Below are 12197 nucleotides of genomic sequence, written 5' to 3'. Positions count from 1 at the left end.
AAGAATTAAAAATGTCGACTTTCTCCGCTAAATAAGAGAGCTGCTTTCTTTTTGTCGGCGTGTCCCCGCGGTACTCTTGAACACGGTCGATCTTTCGCTTCAATCAAAAAGGTACTGCGGGTCGCTTACGAAAAAATCTAGCGACCTTTGTTCGACCACCTTGACACTGACTGACCTACCTAAAAATACAAATGAATCGATCACGGACGGCCGCTGATGACGCGCTAGGTGCCAGTTTTCACGAAGGAATGTGGAAAAGTGAAAACGAGTCGCTAATGTAACACCAAATCGACTTTTAGCAGTGTGGCGCGAATCGATGTCGAAGTGAAATTATCCCGGTTTCGTGTCGAGATTCACGAATTCTATGGCTTTACTGATTTTCAATTGAGTAAGTTTATTTTTAATTCTATTGTCTTATTGTAATTGCACAACCGCCATTTTGGTTCGTTTAAACACCAATTTACAGACGCCATTTTTAAATTTAAGGCCATCTTGACCGCGTCTAAAATGGCGAAAGTCATGCACAATAACACCCAAGGGTTGTTTTTCTATTTCAAATTAACTGAACTTAGTTTAAACTGATTGTTGTTATTGTTTGGTTAACTTGGTCTAAACGCGTTGGTTGGCGCTGGTTGTTAAGGAAAAATAACGAGTTCGGCCTTGTCGGGCTTTATAAAATGGATGATTTTCATGTAAAACTTGTGCAAGTGGATATTATAATTCTTCCTCGCTCAAGTGAACATTAATTTAAAGCTTGCTTTATGTTACGTTCAGGGTCGCATAGACAAGGTAGCTTATATTTCCCGAAGATCATTATTTTTCATATATGAACGAAATCTAAACGTACCTACAGATGGAGTCCCCAAACACAAAAATAGTATATTACACACCGGGGTGGGAAGAGTTTCATTACTGTCGAGAGATTAGTTAGATAGCCGAGACGCGAAGCGTCGAGGTTTAGCTAGGATCTCGAGACAGGAATGAAACTTCCTACCGAGGTTTGTATACTATTTTATTTACAACCATCATATTTCTATCAAAATTTACAAATCATTGTTTCATTCTGAACATATCTAGAATATTACATTTAACAAAAAACTACCAAGCAGTCATTTTTCTATATGCTTTTCTTCTGCTTTTCTGTTATGCTGTCCCAACGTGCCAAGTCTTCTGAAGCTGTTGCAAGTAGTTCACAAACCTCAGTCATTCAGCAGCAAATTAATTTGTCGACCAAAGAGACAACTGTTGGAGACGCCAGTGCTGGTACTGGCCTAAATATTTCTATAAACACTTATAATAATTCAAATGTAACCATTAATTTCAATAAGTAGTTTGTTTTAGTTTAGATCATGTTAATTTTAGTATTGTAATGTATTATAGGCATTATAACCGTTAGAATGCATACAATTCGAGTTGTAATCCAGGACATTTTTCTCAATTTATTATTTGCGAACTGAATATCGACCCGACTTTATCTGACATTTAAAAAATTTGATTCAATCATCTTTTTTTTTTTTTAAATATTAACAATCACAATTTTAAAGGGCGGGAAATGAGGGCGGGAAGTGAGGGCGGGAAGTGAGGGCGGGAAGTAGAGGTGCGCAATATGATACTTCCTAACCTTCAATGACGTTAGTAATGACAGCATTACATATATGGTTGTAAATAAACTAATATTACACAAACCAACTGGCAAATTTTCCTGCTTAATAGACAAATTAGAGTTCTGGAGCAAAAAATATACAACAATGTAGAAAAACTTGGTATTTGGGGAAATCAAGCTTTGTGAAGTAATCAAAAAAGACACAGTTTTCTGCTTCATGATATCAGTGTTGCCAGGTCTAGGAAAGATTTCCCACCTCTGGAGAATTCGAACCATAATTAGATATTTGGGAAAACTTTTTTGGAATCTGGGTACCTAAATACTAATATGTACAACGTTCCGTTGCTCCATTTAATTTAGTCATTAAAGCAACAAAAATATTTGTCTATGTGCAAGGTTAAAAAAAAAGTTTGATGGAGTATCTGTTTAGATTAATCATATTCCAATCTCCTAAACTTGGAAACTGTCAAAAACCACTCCATGAAGTTATAAAGTTTTAGTGAAATCTGACACCTTTTTTAAAACTCTTTTGGGGAAATTATACCATTTAAGGATTGGCAACACTGGATGATATAGAAATGGTTATAGTGTCTACAATCTTCTTCTTCTAAAAATCAGAATAGATACTAAAATGCATAAACTACTTAATAAAACTTGAACCCAGAAGTAGTTTGCTGTTGACCTCCAAGACTGTGCTTTTTTAGTTTAATCCGACATGCACGCCATAATCTAATGTTTAATATCTCAATAACACACGACATTAAAAACGTGCTAGCACTGCGGACGTTCTGTATACTAAAAAAAAACCTTGGTGTACTCTCCATAATTTAAATTAAACCAAAGGTCAAGCCTATTATTGAGTAATGATAAACTTTGATCGTGCACTTAAGGTAGTGTTTTTCCCGTGGGTGTCCGCCATTTTGCTTGCTCGCTGTTTGTTTACGCTTATCGCGAGACGCATCTGAAACAACTTGCTTCATAATAATATTAAATAATTCGTTATTGTTGTAATTAATTTGGAAAACGAACGGCGTGAAAAAAATCACTTTTATGCTTTGCAATCTGGTGAAGAGATCTCGAGGTCTTCAAACCTAATTGCTAAATGAGATTGCGCCTTTTTTAATTAATATTTTCCTTCTTCGCAGGTAATTAGAGAGTTCTACCATCCATTATAAATTATCAAAAAAAGTTTGAAACTGGTACGCCTTCATGGGAGTCAATGACGGATCCGGTATCGATCGGTTACCAGTTTTTCCGTGGTACTTACAAGAAATAATACCAATAAAACAAAAGTAAATCGATTCCGGCTTCTTTCAGCAGGCTGAAGCAAGGTCGTAAGGTAGAGCCGCACTGTTGACACATTTACCACTATGAAAATGCCAACGTAGAGCGCTTTGGTGGATGGTTAGTACCAAAAGTACAGAGAGTACCAATCATATTGGCAACATCGCATCTAATCGGTACGGCCTTGGTGGGTCCCCTTCCTGCACCAGGGCCAACTGAGGCTTAAGTCAAGAGGCGAATCTCGATTGTTTTGCTTCGTTTACGCTATGCTGGTGTTCCTGCTGGGCTGTTTTGGATCTAAATCTGGACTGTAATTTATAAACCCATAAATTCTTGTTTTTGGTCAAATTTTAACTGTGTCCAGTGATTGTGCAGTGATTTCAGTTTCTTCCGTGAAATCAACTGGCGTTAAAATGCATTGAAAGCGATCGGGTTGCTAAATTTGCTTGGTAAGTGTTCACTGTTACTTCCTGCTTTTGTTTAATGATTTTCTCCAATCAATTTTTTTGGTACTGCCATCATATGAACCATATTACGCTCTGACTGTAAAAAATCTAAAAACAATGACATTTAAGAAACCCCGCTGGGGATACAGTTTTTTCTATGAAATTACAAAACAAAGAACCACATGATTGGCACTTGAATAAAAGTTGGATTTTTATAAATGATATCTAATTTATCACGGTTGACCTTATTCTTTTAATTTCAACGAACAAAACGGTTTTCTAATGAAGAATGAAGAAACAATCAGAAGTGGGAAACTCTCTTGTGTATACGATTTCCATTGCATCGATGCACGAAAACGTCGTGTTTTAGTGCACGCACTGTCATCGAGCTATCAAGCTAATTAGTTGTCATTGCATTCGAAGCACGTTTCCACATCGTATTTATATTACGTTCATGATTAATACGATAATTCAAAAATGGCGACATAAATATTAATATAATTACACGTCAGTTTTGCATAATACACGTCCGATAGCGATTATAACGATCCAGTTCCTAATAGAACAGTTTACACGAATGTGCATAAACGAGCGAAAGCAAAAAAAGACGTAATCGTTTCGCCTGAAAGTGAAATAGAGCATTTCAAATGTGCACGCCGATCTATTACGTACTTTGTGTGTACACAATAAAATGTCACTCAAATCCGCCATTATTCTATTATATAATGACATTAGCTTGACAGTTGTTGTTGACTTTTAACAGCTGATCAAACTTACTTATGAAGCAAAAAATCATTTGACTAAAGGTTCAGTGATGTAATTTTTGCACTTTTTAAATCGTACTAAACAGAAATGTCAAATTACAAGTCATTACTTAAAACCTTCCTAAGCATCAGAAGCTTATGTCAAATAGTACCACATTACTATAGTCGCCATCTTGGATGTATCAATAGGTACGTTCACCCGACGTCAGCGGCTTAGAGGTTAAATAAGCGGTCCTATTTAGTTTGTTATGACTTCTTACTTAGCTTCTAAGCCGCTGACGGCGGATGATCTAAATGTTAATACCTCATTCTTGGTTCCAGCCGGAGGAGGAGACCCCATTCTTTACCAGCATTTATTCTGATTCTTTTCATCCGGTAACATTCTTATAATTTTCCGTTTTTTCAAACACAAATTTTACGTCAAGTTCGGCTGGCTCTGCTCTAAAACACTAGGAGACCACATTGTTATCAAACAAACAGTGTATTTTTAAAACTATTTTTCAATATTCTGGTGTGGTAAAATAAAAACCATGTTTAATTGACGGAGAAACATTGATAATGCTCGAGACAAAGACAGAAACCCCAAGAAAAAGTCTTGTAGCCGAAAACTTCGTGGCAATGTTGTCAGATGTCTATCTGAATTCATTGACTGGATTAGTTATGTAGATTGTTTCTCTGTCCGTTACACGAATTTTCTGTATAATTATTCTTCAAAAGAATGATGATAATAAATACTCTAATGTTCGTAAACTTATGATAGATTTAATTAAGGTACACTAATAATTATTTACAAAATGGTATATTAGGTATTTGCGCACGTATGTACAATAGGTTATGTTATTCAAACAGGTATTACCACCTTGAGGCAAATTAGTGTTAATTATTATTTGCGGTAGCTATTTGCATCAAATTAACGCTTCAAAATTAAATTATCAGCTTGGCAGGAAAATTTGTACTTAGTCTAATGCGAATATTTGAATGAAAAAATGTTCTTAAAATCAGCGACGATTCTAACCTAATTTTGTCCTAAGTCTCCTTTGTGTTAGGTTATGTCAATGTAGGTTTTTAAATGTTAGTTTAAGATAGGAATACTTGGTGCGCTGGTATTCAGTTGTTATTTCATATGTGAGCTGTCAATTTTTGGTAAGGTTTCATACAATTCGTTCATTCTGTATTATCGAGTTAATCAATCTTTTGGAGGTGTGGCACAAGTCCGTTTATGTAGATAATTGTACCATTGTACGCGTAATATCTTCTAGTACTGCCTACTATTCATAGACATATAAAGACATTGAGATAAGAGCAACTCATAGGAAATGGAACACACATTTCAACTTGAGATTAAATTTTTCCCAATGTGTGAGCAATTATTTGACTAATTTTTCTTAATGTATATAGTCATATGTGTCATTGATAGTTAACTCTTTTTATTCTTTCTTCTGTCTTTTACCTGTCAACTCATCTCTGATCATTTAAGCACTTAAGCAGATCTTTGTCTGTCACTTCCATCCAATCAAAATATTTGTATTTAAAACCCATTTCATTGACGTATAACGTATTAATTTGGCACTTTAGGGGCGTATAGCGATTCACCTGATCAAGTGCATCAAAAAATCATTAAAATTTGCCTTGAATCATGCTCGCCCACGGCGGACACGTACGAAAAAGCGACAAGCGGAAATACCAGGACTCGTAAGCGCAAATTTTTTTTGAACAATGACACGCCCAACTTTAATATACAGAGGAATGGCGTCATTCATGGTCAAGGGCGGCCCAACCAACGCTTTATTCTGACCGTGGATAATTGGAATTTATTATAATTTTCTACTTGATCTCTATAACATGATGCTTTGTTGATCGAATAGGGCACATGTGATATCAACGCTTTTGATTGACGAACTGTCATTGAATCATGAGAACTGTCACTGTCATTTTCACAAAATAGGCTTTTTTATCAGCCATCCATAAAGATATGACAGTCCAAGAAAAGTGTATCAAATAATTCAAAGTTAAAACAAAGAGTGTCAAATGTGTAGGCTTAACTTTGACGCCCTCTGTCGGCGAAATCTTATCACCAACTTTTATACATCAATGGAAAGCCTGTTTTATTGGCTATCCATTGACGTATCAAAGTCCTAGACAAGTGTAGGAAACAAGCAAGCTATTTAGAGTTAAAGCAAAGAGTGTCAAAATGATGGAGCTGGTTAACTCGTTTAACTTTGACTCTCTCTAGCGGCCAAACTCTAAAACTAACTAACCAATTTTTATACTTCGCTGAAAGGCACATTTTATTGGCTATCCATAGACAAAAAGTCATAACAAGGTGTATCAAATAATTTTTTTAAAGTCAAGCAACCGAGGTGTCAAAATTGTTGATTTTAAAGGAAATTACCATTTCTGGCCTCCAAAAGATTTTGTGGGTATGTAGTAAATTTGCGGAAAAACTACAAAGAATGAAAATTTCGTAAAAGGTCAAGAAAACTGTTTTTGGACTATTTAAACCGATGCTGCATACAGGGTGACCAAACTTTAACAACTTTTTACTCATCTTGTACAGTAAAGGCCACTAAAGTAGTTTTAGAACACACCACTGGAAATAGAAGAAAAAACGGTATAATTTAAGTGGTTTACGGTTGCTGTACCTTGAGAAATAACCGAGCTATAGACAAGTAAAGTTTTGACCATTTTCAGAAAAATGGTGTTTTTCGTTCCCAAAATGGATTTTGTCGAATATCCCCTAAACTAGTAGAGATATGGACAAAGTTCAAAGGACAAAACTTAACTTGATACAGGATGGCCCAATTAAAACTTGATGCTTATAACGATTATTATAATAAAAATGTATTTTGGTACTAATCGAAACCATTTTTAGGGGTTCTGAGTAGGCCATGAAGGGCTGGTTCGACGCGTTCCGCAACGATGGAGGACCCACACTGTACAATTTCAGCAATCGAACAGCGGTCACTGGTGACGTCACCGTCATCACCCTGCTGGTCATTTTTGCCACCCTCTACGTTGCTTTCCTGATCATTTTTCCGGGAATACGGAAAGAAGTAAGTTTTTGTTATTTTCAATATAAAGCATGTCAACAAACAACGCTTACTCCTACTATACTAATACGCAGTGGAAAATTCTGTCCTACCCTCATAAATTATATGATCAATAGGATTTGCGAAACACGACCGGTATAAAGTAAAATATGCCGGAGGTCGTCGCATTTTATATCGGCCAATAATTCCAAATATCTGAAAACAATTTACATAAACATTTGCAAAATCCGTCGAAACAGACATTTAAAGAGGAACAACTCTGCTCGAATTTCTCATTTTCACTCGGCCGTGACCAATTTTTAATAATAATTAAAATCGTTATTGTAAAGAGTGGTAATGTGAACGGCGATCCGAGTAATAAAGCCTTACAACATCGCCGATTAATTAACTGCAATCATTTTAATCTGATAATAATAAAACTGTTACAGAAGTTTACGACTTTTTGCGCCGTGACTCTCTCCCTTTTGGTGGGCGCCACCATTCTAGTCTCCATTTTTGGATCGTGCTGGCACGTGGCCGAAACCAACATCCACAGCACGTACAGGGCGTTCTCCAGTGAGCAGATATCTGGGAAACTGTGCGCCTATGTAGGCCTTAAACATGTTAACATCACTCTACAAGGTTCTGTCTTTTTGTACATCCAATTGATCAGGAAGTCTTATGGTTTTTGTTTATACAGCCATAGCAGAAAACTCCACCTTAGATATAGACTATAACGAACGTTTTGATTGGATTGACTCCCAACAAATGGGAGATAGTTTTCGTACAGCTTTGATGCGGGGACTCCCATTTCCTATTCTTACTGTAGCAGAACACTTCACCATGGGTCAGGAAGGACTCGCTTTTGGTGGCCAATACAGAGCTGCCGGTTATTTTGCCATAATAATGTTGTGGTAAGCTATTTGAAGTATCATTGTCTTAGATCAAAGAGTGTCTCTTAGAGGAGCGTACATGGTGGAATTTCCATTCAACTCAAAATGTTTACAAGATATTTAAAAAAATGTCCGGAAAAAGTATGACACCTCTCAAGGTGTACATTTTAAGTAATTTTGACATAGAGAAAACTAATATGGGGGCTAATTCTTGAAAGCAGGGAACGGAATTCTCGAGAGTCGTGTTGATAGAATGTGACAGAAAAGCTGACAATGCCGGGTTCCTGTCACATTCTACAGGTCTTTCTCTTGATAATTCCCTTCCCTCGTTTCAAGAATATGCATCCAGGTATCCGTTTTGCTGTAACTAGCGCCATTTTGTTAGTCACTGTATTCAGAAAATGTCAAGAGTTGTAGGGAATTATATTCTCTATAAGACTGCATCAGGACACTTTTGCCATACAAAGTCATTTAAGGGAGATCTTCTCCCAAATCTGGTTTTAAAAATGAAACGAGTCCATCACTTGGTTATTTGAAAATTTTTTTTATTAGGTCTTTGTCTCGCACTTGTAATTATCTATGTTTCTCTGTCAGTTACAGGGTTTTACCACACCTGTATGTAAAACTTAACAACAAACAATTTTTAGGACGTCTTTCGCCACATGGTTGCTCATGAACTTAATGCTGATAGTGGTGCCGCGATACGGAGCTCTGCTGATGACCACTTGCGGCTTTCTGATGCTGGGAACCATTTGCGGTTACTTCGGCATGTTACCTGAAACTCCTCTAGTCATTCACATCGAAGGCACCATGCTAAATTTCCAGTTCGGCTGGTGCTTTTGGCTGGTTTTGATTGCAGGTTACCCTCCTCGCTTTACATCAAATTGGTTGTTTTAAATTTAAATCCTTTCCAGGAAGCATCTGCTTAACTGCGGGAGTTGTTATAACTACTATAGAAATAGTTAACCCTCACAGTTTTTCCACTATCCTCGAGGTAGATTACGACACCCCCTATGACAGACACGTGATCATCGAGGACAGCAGGGGGAGAAAGTTTCAGAAAAAAGCTGGTCGATTGGAGGAGCCTGAAGGTATAGGCCACAGAATCCTCAAGTAAGTTACTAGCGTTATAAAAAACAAACTTTTTCCCAAAAATAAGGAATTTTAACAGGAGGCTATCTTCAAGGCAGAAAGTCCAGGAAAAGGACGAACCTAAGGAAAGTACTAACTTTGAACTGTCCGGTGTGTCAAATTGGCATTATCCTCATAGAAGTCCCGGGAGGAGTCAAAGATCACAAGACAATGACTCTATTTCTATGTACTCAATGCAGGAAGAGCCTCACAATGTGACCATTCATCGGTAGGGTTGTGTTATTTCATAATTTTTTTAGACACACAATAATAAAAAATCAATTCAACAGATATGCAAATGGCCATCGGAAGAGCCCCGCTCCCATTTGGTAAACTAATTTTTTCCAAAAATGTCAGTGCAATTTTACTGTTAAGATGTGTACAGGAATAATCTCAATACTTAAGTGATTCTTGATGTGATATGTTTTGTAGTGTGTACTTAAATGGACGTTGTTAGCATCGCAAAAAAGGCCATATATTTTTATTTTATAGGCTTAAGTTGCCCCTAATTTATTAAAGTTTAGTTTGAAAAAACCCTCAAATGTGTGTAATTCCATGTCCTTTCTAAAGAGCCTCTAAAATCAGTTTTCTCAGTTATCACTATTTTTTTCATAAAAACTCTGTAATGACAAAAGAAAGCGAAAATTTTGGGCTACATTTTGACGCTAAACAAACCTTCTAACTGTCACAGAAACCAAGATAGGAGTTGTCGACATTTTTTAAAAAGTGTGTTGACTCGCATCTGCTCTATTTCCGTTTAAATCACAGTTATTTGTAATTTTTGAAAAAAAATTCACACACAAACATTCCCAACTGAAAAACAGACTTTACAGCTTTGAAACTGCGTTTAAAACGTTAAAAATTTCCCCAGAAACTTGAAATTGAACTATCAAGTAAATTTTCAGCTGTCTTACTAACATTCTACGCTTTTACCCTTCAAAGCCAAACAAAATAACAAACTCACTTGATTTGCCATACTACCAAACATTTTTGCATCCTCTAGGACGTTTTGATGAACACACATGAAGATAAGAATAAAGAACTAGACACTTTCTCTAATTTTCATCCAAAGAGTGTTAAAGAGTTAAGAGATATTGAAATTTCAAATTTACCTGTGTACCTAGAGGGTACTGGTGGAAAGGTGATGTGGACGTTTAGCCTCCATAAAATTAGGAGCAGCAAAAAGAAATGCATATTTTTATTGCACTATTTTACCCTGTAATAAACCTAAATGTTCCTAGTATTGAAGGTAGATAAGGTTTTTACTGGAAGGTTCGGCTTTTATGGTTTTCTTTTCTCATAAATTGTTAGGCGCCTTTTGCCAATATTCCAGACAATGTATTGTCTTGCAGAAAGTGGACTGCAAATACAGGGTGGACAAATAAAATATAGGTAAATATATATCCAAATGTTTTTAGTACAAGTAAAAAAACATAAATCATAAATTATCAATTTTGTAAATCCGTAGGACCTGACCATGTAACAATAAATTTTGCAAAATTTCAAGTGTGAAGTTTGATTTCCAACTCCCAAAAACCAAAATTTTCAGCTATTCAATCGAGAACCGTAAATTACAAAATATTAAGTTATCAAAGTTGTATTTTTGTTTAAGATATCCGAATGCCTCTGAAGCAGCCCAGAACCTTCAATATTCTCTTTAAATTGTCCTAAACTTTCATAAATACTTCTGAAGTAGTCTAAATAAATATCAACTATAGAAAGAAACTTCAAAACAGTGCCTAGAAGCTTCCAAATAATCCTGGATCCTGAATCAGCATAGAAGCTTTCAGAACAGTCTAAAATGCTCTTCAACAAGTCTAGAAGCTTTTAAAAGATTTCAAAATAGTCTAAAAGTTTCCGTATGCTTCTAGAACAATTCAAAGGATTCAACCCTTTCTAGAACTGTTTAAGATTTTCAATGGCATCTAAAGCAGACCAGACTCTTTAATATGCTCTTTACACTGTCTCAGTCCCACCAAAGAGCCAACGTGTCGGATATCTTGAAGGAAACGTCACATTCAAAAGGTCACATTAAGTCTACATGTGCAACATTTATGTAAATGTGAGTTTTGAATGGTTGAAAACCAGAAGAAACCATTTTCGCCATGTGCGATATTATTTTATTTGACCACCCTGTATTTGCCGGCTAGATTCTGCATGACAAAACATTTTATAGAATATTTGCAAAGGGCGCCTAACAGTTTATTAGCAAAGAACCATAAAGTCGCTTTTGACCGATCTTCCGGTGTTTACCTACCCTTCTGGGTATAGGTACAAAGGTACCGAGGTTACCATCTCTAGGAAAGGGAGAGGTACCAACCCTACTCTCTTAGGGTAGAGGGGATTCCTATAAATTGGAAATTTCAGTATCTTTTAGACACTCTTTCGGTGAAAACTAGAAAGTACAGTGAGCCAAATTCTGTTTGAATACATTAGTGAATACTTCACAAGGTGAGTTATATTTCTTCTTCTTCTTCACGTGTCGTCTCCTCTTATATAGTTTCTATCAAAACGTTCTAAAGAATGGAAACATTTTTGGTGGTATGGCAATTCAAGTGAGCTTTTTATTTTGTTTGACTTTTTAAGGCTAAAACCGTGATTGTAAAGTGATACAGTGTTAGTCAGAAAGCTGAAAATTGACTTAATAGTCCAATTTTTGGATTGGGAATGTGCTAATTATGAAAGTTGGCTAGAACCCTTAATTTTTGATTTTTAAGACATATTTTAAAGGTAAGAACAAGGAAATAATAGTCAAAATGTTGTAAATAGACTTAATAACTAATTTCCAAGTTTCTGAGCCAATTTTCAACATTCCAAAGGCAATTTCAAAGATTCCAGGGTACTTCTAATACTGAAAATGTTTAAATCAAAGATAACATTCTGAAAGTTCACTAAAACCCAAATTTTTCTATTCTAAGGCAAATTTTTAAGCCTAAAACAAGGAAATGATCGCTATAAAAACTAGAAACTTAACCTGCTAGTTCAATTACAACTTTCTGAGCCATTTTCAACATTTTTAAGACAATTTCAAAGCTTCAAAACCATTT

General features: G+C 35.9%; 1 protein-coding gene across 3 annotated transcripts; it reads left to right on the top strand.

The window, feature by feature from the left end:
• Positions 1-181: 181 nt before the first annotated feature.
• On the top strand, positions 182-10656 carry mol (dual oxidase maturation factor 1 mol). 3 transcript variants are annotated; one of them, XM_081984406.1, is made up of 8 exons: positions 182-388; positions 6970-7150; positions 7576-7768; positions 7827-8040; positions 8667-8878; positions 8934-9132; positions 9191-9379; positions 9441-10656. In XM_081984406.1, the coding sequence occupies exons 2-8, from the start codon at positions 6986-6988 to the stop codon at positions 9481-9483; spliced, it is 1215 nt and encodes a 404-aa protein (XP_081840532.1). In that variant the 5' UTR covers positions 182-388; positions 6970-6985; the 3' UTR covers positions 9484-10656. The 3 variants fall into 3 exon arrangements, with proteins under 3 accessions (XP_081840532.1, XP_081840533.1, XP_081840531.1); XM_081984407.1 differs by lacking the exon at positions 182-388 and adding an exon at positions 2965-3336 and having other exon boundaries at positions 9191-9384; XM_081984405.1 differs by lacking the exon at positions 182-388 and adding an exon at positions 2982-3336.
• Positions 10657-12197: the final 1541 nt, after the last annotated feature.

This window comes from Ips typographus, linkage group LG7 (assembly GCF_016097725.1).
Source record: "Ips typographus isolate SLU linkage group LG7, UJ_Ityp_2.0, whole genome shotgun sequence".
NCBI lineage: Eukaryota > Metazoa > Arthropoda > Insecta > Coleoptera > Curculionidae > Ips > Ips typographus.
This window is presented reverse-complemented; position numbering and strand designations above follow the sequence as displayed.

Coding starts and splice junctions, on each gene's coding strand:
- mol (XM_081984406.1), top strand. CDS start 6,986: ATGAAGGGCTGGTTCGACGCGTTCCGCAACGATGGAGGACCCACACTG. Junction 7,151..7,575: donor TTCCGGGAATACGGAAAGAA/GTAAGTTTTTGT, acceptor AAACTGTTACAG/AAGTTTACGACTTTTTGCGC. Junction 7,769..7,826: donor TGTTAACATCACTCTACAAG/GTTCTGTCTTTT, acceptor TTGTTTATACAG/CCATAGCAGAAAACTCCACC.